Source organism: Barbatula barbatula, assembly GCF_947034865.1.
Source record: "Barbatula barbatula genome assembly, chromosome: 15".
NCBI lineage: Eukaryota > Metazoa > Chordata > Actinopteri > Cypriniformes > Nemacheilidae > Barbatula > Barbatula barbatula.
Window position 1 is genome coordinate 10,292,196 of NC_136778.1, and position 21,807 is coordinate 10,314,002.

General features: G+C 39.6%; 1 protein-coding gene and 1 long non-coding RNA gene across 2 annotated transcripts; one reads left to right on the forward strand and one right to left on the reverse strand.

The window, feature by feature from the left end:
• Positions 1-594: 594 nt before the first annotated feature.
• LOC306904418 lies at positions 595-3,293 on the reverse strand. Its single transcript, XR_013787632.1, has 6 exons — positions 3,159-3,293; positions 3,003-3,074; positions 2,589-2,695; positions 2,223-2,277; positions 1,225-1,377; positions 595-1,136 (listed from the first exon to the last, which is right to left on the reverse strand). It is a non-coding gene; the product is annotated as an uncharacterized lncRNA (long non-coding RNA).
• A 4,928-nt stretch (positions 3,294-8,221) lies between these two features.
• Positions 8,222-21,465, forward strand: LOC306904594 (uncharacterized protein). The gene is made up of 19 exons (XM_079474580.1): positions 8,222-8,340; positions 12,927-13,014; positions 13,150-13,312; positions 13,419-13,568; positions 13,670-13,827; positions 13,904-14,080; positions 14,169-14,310; positions 14,410-14,597; positions 14,695-14,836; positions 15,172-15,344; positions 16,717-16,923; positions 17,012-17,174; positions 17,705-17,854; positions 18,845-19,005; positions 19,145-19,321; positions 19,491-19,632; positions 19,713-19,897; positions 20,078-20,219; positions 21,199-21,465. Exons 1-19 carry the CDS (start codon positions 8,237-8,239, stop codon positions 21,372-21,374), a joined length of 2,988 nt encoding a protein of 995 aa, XP_079330706.1. The 5' UTR covers positions 8,222-8,236; the 3' UTR covers positions 21,375-21,465.
• The last annotated feature ends 342 nt before the right edge of the window (positions 21,466-21,807 follow it).

A 21,807-nucleotide genomic window follows, 5' to 3' on the forward strand; every position in this document is an offset into this window, starting at 1 on the left:
ACCTGTGGCTTCTTCAGCCTCTGGTTCTCCACCCGCACTTTCCCTCTCTTGGACCTGACTACTCAGAATTTAGAATTCATGTTCTAGTTGTATTAATTACTTCGACGTTTTTAACGTAAAAAAATGAGCATGTTGATGTTAAATCTGTAAGATTTACCTGTAGCTTACTGTCTTAGTGTGAAAACTTGGTTAATCAATGTTTTACCTTATTGGTCAAGTATAAAACACCTTTCATAATTCAACTGCCTGGTTGCACTACAAGTAGCCTGTCGTTTGGGCGTTGGTTTTGCAATCATGAATGAGACATTTGGCAGTTTTAATATTCTGTAACAATTTGGCCTAATCTGCAGGCCTGTGACGACACACGGTTATCACATGTTAGTTTCTGTGATGTTCTGCATTACCAATATGAATTTTATGGATTTGGTTAGGATCATTGTAGGACAGACGATGAGAAAAATGCAATAGGGATATTTGAATTGAGATGATCTCAAAATATTCTATATATAATAGGCTCTCTCTTTTTCAAGATGCATAGAACAATCCAAAAAGGGAGATCCTTGCCAGCATTAAGGAGATGCAACACGTGTATTTCAGTGAAGGGGAAGAATTTAATAGACGTATTAACAAACAATTGAGGAAAGAAGGGAGACGATTGAATTGGTGGGTATTGCTCTTATATTTACACATTTGAATTAGAAGTAAGTAACATGAATATTCTATTTGACTTTATCTCTCTTCAACTTCAACATTTCATAAGTGTTAAATGTTTCTCTCTCTCTCTCTCTCTCTCTCGCTCTCTCTCAGAGTTGAAGCCTACTACAGCGATTCGGTCTGTGGAGCAACTGGTGGAAGAGGGGCAATTTATTGTCAGCAAATAATGTTTTATCTGGACTTGCAAGAAAAGATGCTGCCGGGCCTTCTTCACATGACCATGACAGGTTCTGTGAGATGTGAATCCCAAGATACCGTAAACTGTCCACTCTCTCCACTGGAGTCGCGTTGATTGTGATTGGTTGGTAGTTCCTCCTCTCCGGCTTTGTACTGAAGTCCACTATCATCTCCATGTGGAACAACTCTTTGCAGCAGTCCTTTATTCAGAGTCAAGCATATTATGGCAGCCAGCTGTTACAGAACTGTAGATAAAAATGTGATCGTTTAATTAAAGATCCAATGACACCATACAAAAACATAGTGTAACTTAACAGTAAGTAAAGGAGGTACCAGACAAAGGTACAGGGAACACAAGAGTGAATATATACAGTTCTGATGATGGGTTCTGATGACTGGCAGGTGAGGGTGATCTGCGACGAGGGATGGGTGAAAGACGATGGTAGTTGATGCCCAGGCGGAAACACACCAGCAACAAGCTGTCTCCTGCAAAGATTAATGAACAAGTGATGATGTAGTTTTACAACTGTACATCTGATGGATCAGCAGAAAATAATCTGTATAATTATCATCTATTATTACGCAGCACTCCGGAATACTCTATTCTGACTGGTCGATTTGCCATCCAGTGGTCTGAAATTCCTCAATATAAAATGGATAGTTGTGGTTATTTTTATGAATTGATCAATGGCTGGTTTATTCTCAAATTATGACCTCTTTATCATGCTACATTTACATTCATTTAGCAGATGCCTTTGTCCACAAATGCACAAGTGGCGACTTACTGTCAATTAACACATCCCTCGTAAAATGGAAATATCATGCTACAAGTCTATCTTTATACTGCATGCCTATGTTTCAGTGTGAACTCTAGATGACTTTTACGGCCCTTTTTGTTTATTACATAAAGAGCATGGCACTGACAATGTCGGGATCGATCGTGGAAACCCGGAAACCGATCAAACCCTTCAAGTTTATTTGGATATAAGAGGTTGACAAACCCATAAAGGCAATGCACAAGTGTACTATACAAAACATCAGTGTACTCAAAACTACATTACTGTATGCAGCAAGAAACGTTTAACTTTCGTCTTATCTGCATCAGATCACCCCGCCACGTTTATTCAGAGTCTCTATTAAACCGGACCAATTCAGCTGAATCATATTGTGTCTCAATAAATGCAGTGCAGATCCGGTTGGTCTGTATATCGCTAGAGGGAATTAAACTCTTATGACTACTCATTCGTTCACCAGTAAGGAGAGCAGCTTAAGGTAAAAAATAGTTCCACATCACGTGTCATTAGAAGTGTCATACGCTTGCATTTTCTTACCTAGGGTCTCCTTGTCCTTTTGGCTCCTCCGAGAATGAACTGGACTGCTTCAAATCTCCATTTTGGAAAAAGAGACAATTCAGACAACTTATTGTGCCATTTATTTTAAATAATGGTTATACTGTTAAACTGTTGTTGGCCTCACAAGAAGAACAAGATAAAGATGAAGTGATGAAGATTTCAACACCACAGCCATTCAACAGCTGCCACTGGTGATAAAAAGTGTTTAAGAGCTTGGGACATCAGGGCATAATGTAAGTTATGCATCGAGACACACTCTCCTTTGCATTATTTTTAAAGTGTTGGTAAGCAGATGCGAATTGCTCGACTGTTTGAAGCGCCGTCCAAAGAGTGTTACTGACTTACCAAAGACTTCACAGATGGATGAAACGGAAACAGAGTAGCCTGATTCTAAACCATAACAAGGCCAGTCACGATACAGTCGTTTCAATATACAAGCAAAACTTGTAAACCTAAAAGTCAGACGGGCCAGGTTTTTATAACTCACATGAACTGACATATGCAATTTAGTTTTTTTGATGCATTAGCGTTAGCTTCATGTACAGTACAGTAATATCTTGAAGACAGTATAAAATATGCAAATCGTTTTATTAATGTGCATATAATTGAACATTTATTAAACTGAACTCAAATTTGTGGCTAATCGGTACTTCATCGTCTTAAACCAATAATGCCACATGTACTTTATCAATAATAACATCCAATGCATAAACTCAATTCTGCAGACAATGAGTTAAATGGCAATGTGTTAAAGCTCACCTTCAGAAAGCTGTTCCAAAATAGTGAGGATAAGAAATAGTCCAAACCCACTGACACAAGTCCACTATCAGGCTGTTGATATAGCAGAGAAAGGACGTCACGAGAAGCGTTCATTTTGCTACATTGAATAAATTAAGTTAGTGCGAGACTCCCAACCGTTACAAACGTGCACTGTTGAGAAAGAAACAGCAAGCTTATCATTGACATTCATTTCCGAATGTTTGTTGAAATGCGTTTGAATTATCACCCCGTTTCCCGCTATAGGAACTTTTCCCTAAATTGCTAACTTGAGAAGTTGTGCAGTCGAGCGGATACTTTTCAGTACTGCCACCCGGTGGCGTGGATGAGGATGAATTGTATGTTAAGAGTTCGGAATTTTACACATTTAAAAAATGACCCGTTCCCTCTCCAGAATTATCTACTCGCGTTGTAATAATTTTAATATTGATAAATATAATTGATAATGTCAAACAATACATCAATTACAAAACTATTGCTGGATCGGCTGTTGGAGAGTTGCCATTGGCTGTTGTTATTTGAATAATTAATGAGCTAGGTCGATTCAAGGTTTCTGTACTGTTTTGACTGTTTTTAATGGTCATTTATGAATATAATTATGTTTCAAGTTCAGCTTAGGATCAAATTTGCACAACAAACAACGTTCTGATTCATAACTTCGAAATGATTTATTTTTATATGTTGCCGTCGTTGAAATGAATGTAGCTACTATAAATAGAATCCGACAAAACTTAGGCTAATGGCTGGTGCGATGTAGGGCTTTGGGTACAGTCGCTGCGCTGTGCAGACTCGCATGCGATAGTAGGGCAAAGTGCTGTGTCATAGTCAGTCTCTCCTCGCTTACGATGCAGAGCATATGCACAGTCCTGGTAAGTCCCGTGTCGCAGGCAGATCTGCATACGTCGACAGGGCTGTAAGCATTGCCGGTCCCGCACCAAGCCACCTCACATATTAAATACAGTTTTATCCGCAGTGACTTACAGTGCATATAAGTTGTAAATAGTATCATGATTTATTTCCTGCTAAATCGATCCTATAACCGCAACTGAACTCTTAACTGTAATCTCTACATTTGGAGACACTTAATGTTGGAACGCTGATGACCACAGCCCAGCAGCTGACCCGTCTCACACCTGCTTACATCTCCAACATCTATAGCGCTCCCAGGCGATCTGCAGCGCGAGAACACAAGGGACGTCTACACGCGTAATGGAAAATACACGGAAATTGCGACAGCTCTGAATGCAAAGATGGGCTTTTGCATTATTGCACGAGCCTCCTCTTTGTCGATTATCAAGTGAGTGTAAATCAAAGGCGAGTGCGCCCAGCGATATCTGTTGGATGAAATGATGATGACGTCTGTGATATTACCTTGTTCGACGATTCAAATAAAACTCCGAAACAAACATGAACACAGCGCCATCTAGTGGATTCTCCTAAATGACAGGGACATCAATGGATTTTTCACAAAACCTAATTTTATATTTATTACATTGGCAGACTCTTTTATCCAAAGCGACAAGTAGTTTTTTTACACTGGCACATTACTGCTGTGCGATCGGTGTAAGGTGTAATGAATGATTATGTATTGTGATGAGTACTAATTGATTCCAGCAGATGGCAGTAATGTGTTGTATAAGATGATATGCATTTGCTAGAGGAAGAGTTGTTGTAATGGACATATGTGTGTGTTCCACATGGAATAAAGACCTGGGACCCGTTTCAATAAGGAGGTTCAAGCAACACTGAGTTAAAATATGAACTCTGAGTTGATTTACTCAGATAACCGCTACTCTGAGTTTTCTGTTTCAGAACAGGTGGTTTCAATCAGTTCAATCCACTCTGAGTAAGTTCACCCGAGGTTACTCGTGTTCATCGCGGCTTTAAAAAGCCATCATCAATTGAGCGAAGATAACACGATTCACCATGGCAACGCCACGTGACAAAAAGCGCTCCGTTTATTTCTCGCCAGTCGAATTGGAGGCACTATATATATATATATATATATATATATATAATGTATATCGTATCGTATATGTATAAACATATATACCTACGATTTTTTGTCATGTAGGTGCAATCCTTCTGCAATAAAAAGAACCTGGCAGAAGCTGGAAATGAAATATAAAAACATCCTTCAGTCCGGTGAGTTTAAATGCTCTTGCTAGTAGGATGCCTGACTGGGAAATGTTTGATATATTTAATAAACTGGCCTTGAAAGTTTTGAGTATATGAGAACCGAGCACTGTGGCTGTAGAAGACAAAAAACTGGCCATGCTTGCCCCTGCTCCAGCTGTGTCTAATGGAGGCCAGCTAGAGATGCTTTAGCGACATATGCAATAGGGACTGCGGTCGTTAGGCTCGTGGTTAGAGCGCCGGTCCCTCGTTCTGACCGACGGCAGTTCGAAGCCAGAACAGAACGGGGCGAGTGGGACCTTTTAAATGTGCACCCAATCACATTGGGAAATCCTAAAGGGTATTTGAGTTATTAGAGGTGGCAGCAAGAGCACATTTATTTGATCAGCTTATTCAGAAAGACGTTCACCATTCACCTGCAATCTTATGAAACTCCTCTTTGATGGTTCTCACAGGAAACCTAACACACATGTATATAAAGTGCTTGAGAGCGATGCACACTTTTCTTACTCTGCATACAGTTTCCTTGCTAACGCGTTCTGCATCCCCGGTGTTATAAAGAAAGCTTCCATTAGTAAAGAAACGTAAAGCCATACAGAGAATCTGCTCAGATGTAAGAGCGCATTCACGAGAGAGGTTTGTGATGTAAGGATGAAGCAGATTGTGGATATATTTAATGGACTGTAAAGAAAAACTGTGCCGCTCAAATAAAAAATCCTCCGGATATGATAAAACATCCAAACGTGGCTTCACCATATATTCTCTCCCGACGTAAATGTAACTCTCTCTGAATGAATGCAGCTTCCTCATCTACAGGTACTGAATAAACGGACATTTAATGTCTGTGTAACGAACTTGTGCGCGATTAAGGAAAACGAATGAAAAAACAAAAGGCGAAGGCAATTTCAACACCGCTCGCGCTTCTAAAAGGGGCGGAGATTGTAACAAACCTCGGGTTAGTGGAATAAAACCTGCTCCCGACCAGGTTAGGTTCACAGAGTAGGTTACTATGGTTACTAACTCTAAGTATAATATACCTTGATTTCTGAAACAGGCTTGACTTACCCCGCGGTCACGGGTTTGATATACCTCGCGTTCTGAAACTGAAAACCCAGAGTATCCCGTTTTCTGGGGTTAACTTACTCTGAGTTTGCACTTACCCTGCTTTCTGAAACGGGTCCCTGCTATTCCCCTTATCTTTATTTGTTGTTTCTTGAACAAAACAACTTCAGTCATGACCTGCTGGCACTGAGATTCAAACAGACAACCTTCTGATCACAAGCCCAACGCTCTAACCACTAGACCAGATCTATAATAACCTCGAACCTGAAGGCATCTGTAAAAATCTTGATTTTCTTGTGAGATCTTTTAAAACTTGAAAGCTTTAGATTTCTTCCATCCTTCTGGACATAATTGATGTGAAAAGTCTATAATCGACATTTAATATTGATAAAGGTCTATAAGATCCACATTCTAACTTATCTTTGCCTTCTTTGGGAATAATAAATATAACTGCATCCTTCCAAGAGGAAGCTATTGCATTCTTTAAAACCCAATTAAACTGACCAGAATAGGTATTAATTCCTTTTGCAATGCTCTATACCACTCTCCAGTAAATCCATCCGCTTTTAGGACATATCTTAATTTAGCAATGTGACTAGGAAGAATTTCAGTAAAGATATCGGGAATTAAAATCGTTAGTCAAAATTACTTAAAAATATACCCCACAAGTTCAACAATTGTCACATAGTACCACTTTCAGCAAAGAAGCCCCACATGCATTTTAACAAATTGTGTAGTATCTTACATATAAAAATATACTTTAAGATATAATTTTTACTGGATTAAGTGTTTTTGCAACTCCTGGTAAGTATTTAGCGTTTGTATGACATATCGCTTATGGCTCCCTGAACCCTTTGTAAGTTGCTTTGGATAAAAGCTTCTGCTAAATGTAAATGTTTAGCTTTTTCTTGCTTGATCCCGAAATCAAAGCAATAGGATTACATTGAAAATTAGTGTAAATGTGTAATTATACGCATTTATGAAATTACTGCATTTTCATTTCAATCTTTTTGATTATGAGCATGATATGTGTGCTATCGCTTTAAATCGGTCCGTGCTACAGCAAAAATAGACTTGATGCGAAAACCAACAATGCACTGCTGCACCGCATAAATGATCTAATCTGTTAACATGGGCACGTAACAAAATACGCACTGCAAACGTAATAAGTGTGAAACAGCCGTAACCTATTTGAAGACGTGATCGTACAGTAGTAATGAGTGAAACAGTAATTTAACGTCATATATGGGTCTCAGCATGTTTAGTCTGTGTGGTAGTCTACAAATATGGAATGTATGTTCGTAGACTACTGTTAACGAACAATTAAGATAACAATTAAGATAATCTGTTTATTGACATTATTAATCATGGGCAATAACTTTTCTTATCATTCTCTGTAATGACTGCCTGTTTATAACATCTGATGCGGTGATCTGATCCATCTCAATTTAATGACGGTTCTGATGTAAGCTAGCTTTGCTTTTGTGAAAATGAAATAAAAAAATTCAATATAACAACATAATCAAACGTTGTGTGGTCCAAACTTCTTATATAAACATAAAACAATTTTTGACACAAAACAACAATCCCATGTATACTGCCTAAAATACTCTGTATTTGTGAGAGGGAACTACACTGTCTTTAAGGTCATAGTTCTATTACATTTTTGAGGGATTTTGTCCTCATATTATTACTGTCAGTTCGTGTTTCTCTTAGTTTGTTACAGCATTCACTGCTTTGAGGATTGTTGTTGTCAACAGGATGTCATCATGGCACGAGCCTCAGTCAGCAGTATTTGAAAGTGTTTTCAGTAGCATCTCAAAAGCCAGGCGAAAGTTTTCAAATAACAATCTTTCAAAACTTACTTCAACTGGACTCCTCTTCAGGCTTCACGTCCAGCACAGTAAGTTGGGGTGTGCTATGTTAGCATCGAAATAATAACCATGACATCAATGCTCTGGGTATTGGTTAGCTCTGTATTTATGTGTGTATGCCAGGACAGGTGGGGAGGCAAGAAAATGCTGTCTGGCTGTTTTACCATTTCCTCCTACCCGGCCCAGATATTGAGGTTTTGCCCTCTACATCAGAATTTGACAGATTTGGAAACCTACTGTAGGCCTAGGTAAATGTGTAGTTGAAACAGATGTTAGAGCTATCAGAAAATGTTATTTATTGTTAACCTAACTTGGTAGTGATCTATGTCTCTTTTTAATAAATTTGTAACGTTTGTTTGTATATGTTGGTTATGTGTATATTTTATAGGTAGACCAGTGTAGGAAACATCAGGAACCCAAAAGTCATAATTTCAGCTAAACTGAAATATCTGAATGAAACAACTTTATCTGCCAATGCTACCCATATGTAACCTTAAACTTGATAGGTTTCCATCTGGCAAGAGCAGGGAGCAGAGCAGTTATACAATGTTGGTTGTATAAACTGAGACAGGACAGTGCTGGAACAGTTGTCAGTGTTGCAGTTTAGATGTGATGAGCCGTGAATGTCCATCAATCGCACCGTGGGTTAAGATGCCCCATCTAATAGGTGAATAAAAAGTGCAAATATAAGTTAATTGTAAAAAATATTGCAAATATACTTGTGCACTAATTAATATTTCAGCATGAGCAATTGATGTATGTAGGTATGATAATCAAGAAATTATTAAGTGCTTACTGTAACAACTACAATATTCTGTAATGCCTATTGTAGTAACACATGACCAACAGCCAACTTAATTTTAATATTGCTTAGAATGTACTAATACATTGACATCTATATTTTAAAATACTGTGATCTTATTTATAATTTGTTCATTTAATTCAGAAAATAAACATTTGTACCCTCACAATAGTGTTACCTGTAAACTTAAACCTCCTTTAGCGGTGTCAGGAATCACAGAGAACGAACCCAAGCGCAGGCAACAGGAGATGAAGGGGTTAACAAGACTTTAATAAATAATAAAACAGGAACAAAACAAAAACCCACGAGGGAGTAACAAAACAGTACACAATAACAAATATGATAAACGGATTACTAAACACTCAACAAGAACTCAATATTAAACACTAAGACTAGACGTTACTTGACAAGGTTTCAAGGACACAGTAAGGAGTACAAGCAAGGGATATTGTACAACCAACGAGCACAAGACAATAGACAAGAGGGTATTATATAGGGAGACTAACAAAGGGGATAACGATGGGCAGGTGTGGGTAATGCGACACAGGAGGAGAGCTATACTAGAAACGAGAGGGGCAGGGCCAAATGACGAGACAGGAGAGAACGCATATTATGTCCTGATTGACCATAATATGTTCCTCTCCACATAAAACACGTGGGTCTGTCATGATTCTGCCCCTAGACCAGAAAATCAAGACAAGAGCAGGCAGAATCATGACAGGACCCCCCCCTTTAATGAATGCCCCCTGGCGTTCACCAAAGGAGCAGACTAACAAGACAAGACTGACTGGGAAACGGACAACATCCAACAAAACATGGTAAAAAACAAGGGCAGACAGGCAAGAATAATCAATGGGTTGGGGTGACATAATAAAAATAACAAACAGGGGAGGGGGGTGGGGGAACACAAGAGTCCAGGGGGGTAAATCCAAAGGGATTGGCACAAGGGGGAACAGTCCTTGTCCCTGGCGCTCGGAAGCGCGGAGTACCAGGGTACACCCTGGGGGGCGGCGCTCGAGAGCGCGAAGGCCCAGAGGTTCTGGGAGGGGCCGGCTGAAGAACAGGACTTGAGGCTGGCTGGAAGGCCGGCAGGGCAGGACTTGACGCCGGCTGGAAGGCCGGCAGGGCAGGACTTGACTCTGGACTGGGTGCAGGTGGGACCACCGGACTTGGGACCACGTGGGACCACCGGACTTGGGACCACGTGGGACCACCGGACTTGGGACCACGTGGGACCACCGGACTTGGGACCACGTGGGACCACCGGACTTGGGACCACGTGGGACCACCGGACTTGGGACCACCGGACTTGGGACCACGTGGGACCGACGGACTTGGGACCACGTGGGACCACCGGACTTGGGTGCAGGTGGGACCACCGGACTTGGGACCACCGGGACCACCGGACTTGGGTGCAGGTGGGACCACCGGACTTGGGACCACCGGGACCACCGGACTTGGGTGCAGGTGGGACCACCGGACTTGGGACCACCGGGACCACCGGACTTGGGACCACCGGGACCACCGGACTTGGGACCACCGGGACCACCGGACTTGGGACCACCGGGACCACCGGACTTGGGACCACCGGGACCACCGGACTCCGAGCCGCCCTCCGTTGCCTCTTCTTCTGCCGAGCCACCCACCTGGTGGTCGGCTGCAGGAACGAAGTGAATGGGATGGGCGGCTCGGGATTGGAGGCCTCGGACGAGGACCCCCAGGATTCCCGTCTCCCCCGCTTGCCAGTGAGACTGGGCGGTTGTGGAGAGGCTGCAGAGGCTGGAGAGTGGTGCGTGGCAATGCCCACAACACCCATCTGCAGAGGACCACTCTCGGGTATCGCTACCAGCGGAGATGAGCAAAATGGGTTCGATGAGGTCGCGGACTCCGAACGCACTGCGGCAGTTACCCACACGGCGTCGAAATCCAACGGCCTCATCGCCCTCATCTCGGAGCGAGAGAGTGGCTCTCTGAGACCGGCGTTGAAAAGCACCGCCAGCTCCCTCTCTCCGAACGCACCTTGTTCCGCGATGTCCAGGAACCTCCCCACATACTCATCCACAGTCTCATTCCCCTGGTGAAGACTGCAGAGGCGACGGGCCAAGCTGGACCGGTCAGTGTCCATGCTGCCGCTGGGTTCTGTCAGGAATCACAGAGAACGAACCCAAGCGCAGGCAACAGGAGATGAAGGGGTTAACAAGACTTTAATAAATAATAAAACAGGAACAAAACAAAAACCCACGAGGGAGTAACAAAACAGTACACAATAACAAATATGATAAACTGATTACTAAACACTCAACAAGAACTCAATATTAAACACTAAGACTAGACGTTACTTGACAAGGTTTCAAGGACACAGTAAGGAGTACAAGCAAGGGATATTGTACAACCAACGAGCACAAGACAATAGACAAGAGGGTATTATATAGGGAGACTAACAAAGGGGATAACGATGGGCAGGTGTGGGTAATGTGACACAGGAGGAGAGCTATACTAGAAACGAGAGGGGCAGGGCCAAATGACGAGACAGGAGAGAACGCATATTATGTCCTGATTGACCATAATATGTTCCTCTCCACATAAAACACGTGGGTCTGTCATGATTCTGCCCCTAGACCAGAAAATCAAGACAAGAGCAGGCAGAATCATGACAAGCGGAGCTAATACATAACGTGTAACACATAGGCCTACTCTTGGCAGTAGCACAACTCCCACTGACAGCGCACACCTTACATAGGCTCTTAGATCACTGGATACCAAATTCTGCTAGAGTATCCAATCAAAACACATAGCCAAGAACGCTATGCCACTAACTGAGCAGGGTTGCAATACACATAGCAGAAGTGCCGTGGCCGAGCAGAACAAACCCTGCATACTTAGCGCTGGCATGCAGCCAGCGATATAGAATAAATAACACAGTGCCGAGGCACCGGGTGTTCATAGTGAGGATGGAACAAGCGCAACCTAGTATATTTGAATCCCCAAGAAGTAAAGACAGTGACGGAGAAGGACACGGTCACATACTGTAGAGGGCTCATGCGAGTCATTACCTGAACAGTAACAGTGACATCGAAGATGCAGTCATTTAAAGCACAGTCTTGTGGGAGTGATAGTTGGAGGGAGGACCGCCCCTTCACTGCCTATACGACCTAGCTTACACACACATCATTAGTCAAACAGCTAGTACGCTGCTGCAGAGCATTGCACAAGCTGTCCAAAGCATGCCGAGCAACGGTGTTCGACGAGGCCATCCGCTCGAGCAAAATGCAGAGAACATACAAAATGGCATTTAGACTGAACGGCACATAATCATGCGGTCTACGTGGGACATACTATAACAGAGCCCACACTCAACATCATGCACAGAGAACTTTGTAAATCCCCTGCTTTGGGCAATACAGGCAGGGTATTAACGTAATGCTTTCCTGTAGCTCAGTGGTAAGAGCATGGCGCTAATAACACCAAGGTCCTGGCTTTTATCCCTGGGGATTGCACTTACTTAGAAACAAATGTATACAATAAAGCAATGCAAGTCGCTTTGGATAAAAGTGTCTGGTAAACGTAAAATGTAATGCACACACACTCTATTAAAATAAGAGCATGAACACACCTCCTATGGGGGCTCAACACTTCAAAGTGTCTCCAAAACGCGTTGCAACAATGTCCTCGTACCCACAGCAAGTTTTTCCATTTTGTTTGTTTTGTGGAACTGTTCATTTTTCTTGATCTAGCATGCGTTTACACTATCCAGTGTTCCTATCTACAAACGTCAACTCTTGATAAATGTTGGTGTTTATATAGGGGTCCCTCCCCTCCCTCAGGAACTACGAGTGGCTTATATAACGTCTCTCTGCTCCAATGTTCACTTTTCCTAGTCCTAATCAAATACTTTTGTACACACTTGCACAAAGGAACCATCCATATCTTTAAAACCATGATCCTACACGTAATTTTCGACAGCCTTGATTTTAAGAGCTGGATGATTTTATTTTTAGTTTTGCTGATTCTGTATGATGTTTTCAAAAACAGGAATCCATCAAATTTCCCTCCAGGACCCTGGTCTCTTCCATTCCTGGGAACTGTATTTACTGAAATGGATTTTAAGACCATGGATAAGGTAAACACTAATTTGTTGATTTTGTAGCATTTACATATTTGATGTGTTGTCTTTTTTTGTAGAAATGCCTCAGCGATAAATGTTTGTAATGTAAAGCATTTATGGTTTGATAGGTGTTATATATTTGCATTTCAGTTGACAAAAGTCTATGGGAAGATTTTTAGCTTGAGAGTGGGCAGTGAGAAAATGGTAGTCGTTTCTGGATATAAACTGGTAAAGGAGGCCCTGATTGACCATAATGATGGTTTTGTTGAGCGTCCGAATGTTCCTTTGTTCAACAAAACATTTAAAGGGATAGGTAAGTACACTTACAATATTTATATTTGTGTCTAAAGATGCCAAATCAAAATAACCCCATATTTATTCTGTCATATTTGTTATCAAAACACACTGTTAACATTCAGGTATAGCTCTGAGCAATGGATACCTGTGGCGCATGCATAGGAAGTTCACCGTTTCTCATTTGAGGAACTTCGGAGAGGGGAAAAAGGCCATTGAGCTCAGCATCCAACAAGAGTGTGTTTTCCTTTGTGATGCCTTTAGGGTGGAAAAGGGTATGACCTCAATACCTCACAGTATATGTGTCTAGTACTTGTGCAAAATGAATATAAAGAATTTGACAATTCAAACATCGTTCTTATTTTCTCTCCGACAGGACCTGTCAATCCCCAGGTCATCTTAAACAGTGCTATCTCAAATATTGTTGCCGCCTTGGTATTGGGGCAACGCTTTGACTATCATGATGAGCGTTACCAAAACATTTTATGCCTTGACACTGAATGTGTTCAGTTAGCAGGCCAAACTAGAACACAGGTGCAAATTCACAATGGCGTTCTCAGATCTTTACGTGATTTTCGTTTTCTTCACCATTTATGCTTATTTGTTACAGTTGTACAATGTGTGGCCTCAACTCTTTGAATACCTTCCTGGCCCCCACCAAACATTGTTTGCCAACTATAAAAAGATCACAGATTTCCTGAGAGGAGAGATCATAAAACACAGAGAAGACTGGGACCCTTCAAACCCTCGTGACTTTATAGACACCTACTTGACGGAGATGCAGAATGTCACTAATATTATTAATTGCTTTCATTATTATAATCAATTCAATTTATTATTATTAATTAATCATTGTTGATTCCCACTTTTGACAGAAAAAGAGTGACCCTGAGGCTGGTTTTAATATAGAAGGGTTAGTAGTGGCTTGTCTAGACCTGGTTGAAGCTGGGACAGAAACTTCAACAACAACATTACGCTGGGGTCTGCTCTATATGATAAAGTTTCCAGAAATACAGGGTGAATGAGAAACTATCCTTTATTCTTAATCTTTAGTCACTTTAGGACTGAAACAATGCATAAATGTGACAAGTAATGTTGTACTTTATTTCCATTCAGAAAAGGTCCGGGAAGAAATTGACAGAGTCATTGGCCAGTCCCGTCAACCCTGCTTGGCAGACAGAGTTGACATGCCCTACACTGATGCTGTCATCCATGAGACGCAAAGATTTGGTAATGTTGTGCCACTGGGATTCCCCAAACTTGCTGCTAAAGACACCACACTAGGAGAATACTTCATTCCTAAGGTATTCTATTCTTAAAATAATTAAAAAGTAAAAGAATTCATTAAATATTTTAGTTTATGTGCTGTAAGCCAATAATTTCCCTTCTGTTTGTTGTTAGGGCACTGCCGTTACAACCAGCCTCTCTTCAGTTCTTTATGATCCAGATGAATGGGAAACACCACACACTTTTAACCCACAACACTTTTTGGATGACAAAGGCCAGTTTCGGAAGAGGGATGCTTTCTTGCCATTTTCAGCTGGTAACATTTTGCCAACAATACTTGATATAACCTCTCAATATGTGATGTTTAGTCAATTTAGTGATTTCAGGTTTAAAGTAGACAATAAGCAATGATCACATGAACTTTAAAAAGAAGCTTGATGTTCCACTTATACTGTAGTCACAATTACTCAATGTATTGTCTTTAACGCTCTTATCTATGGTCTTTAAATGTATTTACAATGTGCAGGAAAATAATCCCTTGAAAGCTATACTGTATATTTTTTGTTATTTTTCTATGTAAGTAATTTCAAGTCAATGTTTTATGGGTTTCACATTGTAATGTTTAAGTGTGTCTGATTGATGTGCTCATAGGAAAGAGAGCGTGTTTGGGAGAGCAGCTGGCTCGCATGGAACTCTTCCTATTTTTCACCTCCCTGCTGCAGCAATTCACCATCTCAAAATGTCCAGGAGAAGAGCCCAGTTTGGACGGCGAGATATGGTTTACATACGCTCCTGCTCCATTCCGCTTTTGTGTGTCTCCACGTTAGACTCTGCGATAAGAAAATAGCAATTCTTAAAATAAATTAAAGGATCATGATTTGTAAAGTTCCATAGTTCAGTATATTGTTTTCTAAATGTCACATTATATTCTAAATCTTTGTGATTTTTTAAGGTTTTTTATCATTATTACTTAAAGCATCTATTTTTGTTTAATAATATATAAAAACAGAGTGAGCTGTAACTGTGATGTTTATGATAATCGATCTTTGCAGATGAAGACTATGCAAAAATAAGACAATGAAAAAATACTGTAAAACTGCATTTTTTTTCTATTCTGGCATTACATCTACTTGACCACCACACTGTTAACATCATTTTTATTTTGGGTTGTTTCATTCTAAAAGCATTTGTTTATGAGTATATGATCAATTTACCAGATTTAATGTTCCATATTCAGAATTGTCATTTCTTTAAATGGATGTAAAATAAGGAATTACAGATTATACATTTTAATTTTAACATTATACTTTTACATTATTTTAGTTTGTTATGACCAAACTTGTCTAGCCAAAGTAAAGGAATGTTGCACAGTACATTGTGACTTGTTCCTGAGCTCTAAATGAGGCATGTACCATACTGGGGCCCCAGACCCATGGGAATTCTCTTTCTCGGTTTCCCCCACAAAAAAACATGTTTTTAGTTTGTTGAGTGTAATGAATCCTGATGAGCAGCGAAGAACTCCTTGTTTGGTTTACTTTCCGTTTCTTTTTTAATGTCTAAGTCTTTGCCTCCTTTTACATACTTAAATTTTCAAAAAGCATTAATTCATTAAATGCATTATTTGCATGCAATCTTAAACAAATGTGCAGTTTCACCTAAAACCTCAGTTCTTACAAGTGAATAATCTGAAATGTTAAAACTGGACTTCAGACAGGAATAACAGGAAGAGGCCAACAGAGGGGTGTGGAATCCCCCCCCCCCCCCCCGACCCTTGAGAGACTGCTTAATCATTCAGGAACACAGGTTCTTGCAGATGCAACTTCCAATAGCTGTTTTAGATTCTGCTATTCTGCACTAGCCACACTGTAATGTTTTATCCACTACACTGATATGTGCCATTTGTCCGCGTGCAAGTCAAACATTCTTATCTCGCCTGTCTGCTCAAATTCAGACGTGCAATTACCATTATTTATTACTTGGAATTGGAGAGTTCACACAAAGGTTGGTATTGGGGCTGTTTACACTGCAATCTTTATTGGATCGTCATTATATAACTGGGTTTCGTAACAGCTCCCGGCTGCTCTAATGCCCCTGAACTGCAAAGAATGAACACAGCTCCCTCCTACCAAATACGCATTCGATCTCACACACCCTCTTCGGAAATCTGTTTGTTGCACTTACAGTTAACCACAAAAGAGCCTGTTGCCTGGAGATTTAACAATGATTTTGTATTACTTATTTGAGAGTCTAGATTTCAAAGCTTGCTTGTTTGTTGTTTGTTTTTTCCTGTTGCTTATAAGTATAAGCAAAACTAAAAATCCAACAAATTTTCCACCAGGACCCTGGGCGCTACCCTTCCTAGGAAACATCTTCACTGATGTTAACTACAAATCTATGGACCAGGTGGGACACTGAATAATATTATGACATGAAGTGAAATTGCAAACCAAGAAATTACATATTTGATTTATTTACTTCCCATCATTTTCAGCTGATTGAGAAGTATGGAAACATCTTTAGCCAGAGATATGGAAGTGACAAAATCGTTTATGTGTCTGGATATAAAATGGTGAAGGAGGTTTTGGTCACTCAGGCTGAAAACTTCATCAGTCGTCCCATTTCTCCTCTATTTGATTCGCTTTATAAAGGCAGAGGTATGTATGGGTGTCAGCTACTACAATGAACTGCCATAACACGTATGTGTCATCTGGCACCAAGACATTAACAGCAGATCATTTTATGATGTCAGGCTAAAAAACTTAAAACCTAAAAAGTTTGCATTGTAAATTTATGACATGTACTGTAGGGCCTTCTTAGGATCAGATTTATTAGTCCAGCATAACCCGTAGATGATCAGTTGAGTTATAGGGAGGTTTTCCAGGAAAATCTTCCCTGGAGTATAGCACTGCCTCTGCTGGCCTACTTTTTTCGTGCAATGCATCCTGCTACCATCTCTTCCCCAGATAAACATTATTATAATGACTTTACAGTCATTGGTTTTATTGTTTCGACTGATCAGTGCAAGGACTTTTAGAAAACAGTACTTAGTTATTCCCAAATAATACGCAGACAAACATTTGTAACAATGAGAACAAACAAAAAATGTTGAATCTACATTGACATTACAACACTGGTCTAAATTACATTTTGAAAATGTTTTGACACCGTCTCATCAATGAAAAAGGAATATCATTTAACAATGGCTACTCATGGAGGAAGCAACAGCAGTTTGCTATGAGTCATCTAAAAAACTTTGGAGAAGGGAAAAAAACTCTGGAAGAACATTTGCAGCGAGAATGCTACTTCCTGAGCGCAGTCTTTAAAGAAGAGCAAGGTAAGCAAACAGAAACCTATGATATGAAACTTTAACATCACTGTTGTCCTTCTGAAATATCATAACTCTGTATTTTGAAAATCATTATTATTAGTCACCCTTTATGTTTGTCACGGGTTTTGCAAATATGTAACCAGTAAAATGTATTAAAAAGTACATGCCAACTTTGACAACACAGTCATTCAATTCAATTTTATTTATATAGCGCTTTTCACAATGTGCATTGTTCCAAAGCAGCTTTACAGGGGAAAATAATAAAAACTGAAAAACACAAAAGAGGTAAAACACATTGCATGGTGTTAATATAACAAGTTAAATTATTCTAGTAAATAATATCTAATGTCAGCAGTCTCCCGGTGGTTTATTTTGCACATTTTGCATTAAGTGAATGCTTGGCTGAAAAGATGCGTCTTTAATCTAGATTTAAATTGGGCGAGTGTGTCTGACCCTCGAATAGCGTCGGGAAGGCAATTCCAGAGTTTAGGTGCTACGCATGAGAAAGCTTGGCCCCACTTTGGTGGATTTAGTTATTCTAGGTATTATCAAAAGTCATGAGTTTTGAGATCTAAGAGAGCCTGATGGCTTGTAGTGTTGTAGAAGCTCTGTTAGGTAGGGGCTAAACCCTTTAAGGCTTTATAAGTGATTAAAATAACTTTAAAGTCAATATTCATCATTGACATAAAGTCATCATTGAAAAAGTTTGGACATATGAGGTTTCATTTACATTCACATTTAGTCATAGCAGACTCTTTCATCCAAGGCGACTTACAAAGAGTTCGGGGAGCAATAAGCGATATGTCATCAAAGAGCTATAGTACATTAGGTGCTAATACAGAAGGACAACGACAATATGTAAACAATAACAGTATATTTTTCAAAAACTGTTTTCAAGAAAAGATAAACAAGGCTGACGGCAGATGAGTTTTTTAGCATTTAAAATATTGAAATTGTGTTAATATATCATTATATCGTCTCTATCTTGTAACGCAGGCACCCCGTTTGACCCTCTGGTCAAAATCAACAATGCAGTGGCCAATGTTATCGGTGTCCTTGTGTTTGGTCATCGCTATGAGTACGATGATGTTGATTTCCAGAAACGTCTAAGAAAGAGTTCAGAGTCTTTGTGTCTAACCGGATCTGTTTGGTACCAGGTAGAGTTCTCCATTGATGAAAAGACACCTGCACTACTTTTAGAGACTTTAGACTAAATAACATTTCAAAATGCTTGACTTTACAGAATCAGTGCTTGAAGCTGTCATTTTAACTCAGCTGTCACAACTTTCTCTATAGCTTTATGAGGCCTTCCCCAGTATAATGAAGTGGTTGCCGGGATCTCATCAAACAATCATCTCAAACTATAAAGATTTAGCACAGTTCCTGAAAGAAAAGGTTGAGCAACACAAACCAGAGTGGGACAGCAATCATCCTAAAGATTATATCGACGCCTACCTTTCCGAAATAGAGAAGGTAAAAAACATAGTGTTAAACTTTAGAATTTTTCAGATTTGTTAACACACAGAAAGATTTGCTAAGTCAAAATAAGTTGCTTAGTACAAAACTCTTTTAATTATTGAGAAAGACTCACAGATTCAGTAATTCTGCTTGTCTCTGTACTGTATTTCTCTATGACCTTTAGAAAAAGAATGATATGGATGCGGGGTTTACTATTGGCAGTCTGGTGTGGTGCATGGTCGACCTGTTTGAAGGCGGAACAGAAACAACAACCGATACTCTCCGATGGGCTTTGCTTTACCTCATTAAGTACTCCGATGTTCAAGGTATTATGTTGTTATATTTATAATGTTATATTATGTTATGTAATATTCTTCATTAACAAAGAAAATATTTCATCCATCAGAGAAGCTTCATGCAGAGATAGAGCAGGTGATTGGCTCCCGTCTACCGACTTGGGCAGATAAAGCAAACATGCCTTATACCAACGCCGTCATCCATGAGGTCTTAAGAAAAGCAAACCTTGTGCCGCTTAATATGTCTAGAGTAGCTAGACAGGACACAACTGTGGGTGGCTACTTTATACCAAAGGTACACCACAGGGGTCAGTGATTGTGAAGCAACACTTGAATCAAATACAAATTGTGGTAAAAGAATAAAAATATTTAAGCAAATAATGAATATTGAACACAAAGTTACAAAATTATATCATGTTGTACATACAGTAGATTCTAAACCTCACCTATGAATGTATTCCGTTCTGTCTTCAAGGGGACTGTAATGATCACTAATCTGACATCAGTGCTGTACGATAAAAGTGAATGGGAATCACCAGACACCTTCAATCCTGGACACTTTCTAGACTCTGAGGGCCAGTTCTGCAGGAGAAACGCTTTCTTTGCCTTCTCAGCAGGTATAATTTAATCAAGAAACATCCCAGGGTGTTTTTTCCTCAGTAAGCTCTTGCATAGCATTATAGTGATCTCAAGTGTTTTACTTAAGTATCAACTTGGTCTCATACGTTTCTCCTAAACTTCCTTAGGTGGAGTTTAAAAACACATATGTGGTCAGTGCTGACATATAGTAATGTTGTTAAATGAAACGTTGATGCTACAGCTCAGATAATTTGTTAAAGGAAAATTTGTGACTTTTAAAGACATTAATATTTTCGTAAAACTAACCACAGTTTGAGAGTTCTTCTGGGACTCAAGATGAGACAATGTTTTTGTACATTTCCACAATTTATATTTTCTTGAAATCATTTACTATTGGTCATCATTGTGGGTTTTGCAAAAATGTAACCAATAAAAATGAGTAGAAAGAGCTTGTCAACCTTGACAACACAATGTTTGAAAAAAGAAATTCTATTGAAAGTAGAAAGTTTGAAGAAGGTTTCTGCCCGACAGCAACGATATCTAACAATATATAACAAACTTAGGTTTGATCTCTGGAGTTATATTAAATAAACAAGGAACTTACATTAAATCATTTTACACAACTATACTTATTTAAAAAACAAAACACGGATTTTAGAAATATGTTAAAAAGAAGGTATGTTGTATGAACAAATAAATGTTGATATGTTTGCAAGACTGACAGTGTGCTGGATTATTGCATTTTCTTATTTTTGACAGTGATATTTTTAAAACATTGTAAAAAAACACAGAAAAATTACAGAAAAAGATGGCAAATTTCCAAGAAAAACATGTCATTTAATGTTGCAAAAAGCCCCAGCTGCCAGTATATTATAATCTTTTTTACAGTGTAGAAGAACCAAAAATGTTAAAGGGATCTGACCTGTCTAGAATAATATTTGCCCTTAATTCACATGCTGCTTTAAAAAAAGACTGTCTCTTTGCAGTAAAACTCCTTTTATTGTGATTCCTCTACAGGTAAAAGGCAGTGTCCTGGTGAGTACCTAGCTCACATGGAGCTCTTCATCTTTTTGACCATCCTCCTGCAGACCTTCAAATTCAGTCCACCACCTGGTGAAGAACCCAGTCTGGAGAGTGCGGTGGGCTTCACACAAGTACCACTTCCATACAAACTCTGTGCTCACCTGAGATGAATAAAATGGAATCCAGGCCTACATGACACGAAAATTGCAATATGCATCGTCTCACAATTTGAGCAAGTTGTGCATTATACATATGGACGTAATATTCATATTCTTGTATTCTCATTTGAATCATGTAACTTCAAAATTATTTTCTCTTATTTGCACATTATACATTTATAGTGCAAGTAGAACATTTTCAATAAAAGCATAACTCAAGTATGCTTTTTATGTTTGTAAGATGTATTTTGTATTTGTCAAATCTGACTCGCATGGAAACACAAGACTTTATAAAATGTCAAATTAGTTTTTTTATTTGAAAATCAACTTTTTTCCTAATCACAACTAAGTTAATGCATCACTTCCCAGGACTGGTACACACTTGCTATACAGATTTTCTTATACCTTTTTCTCTAACCCCTGCCCCCAATTTCCATCGTCTGGT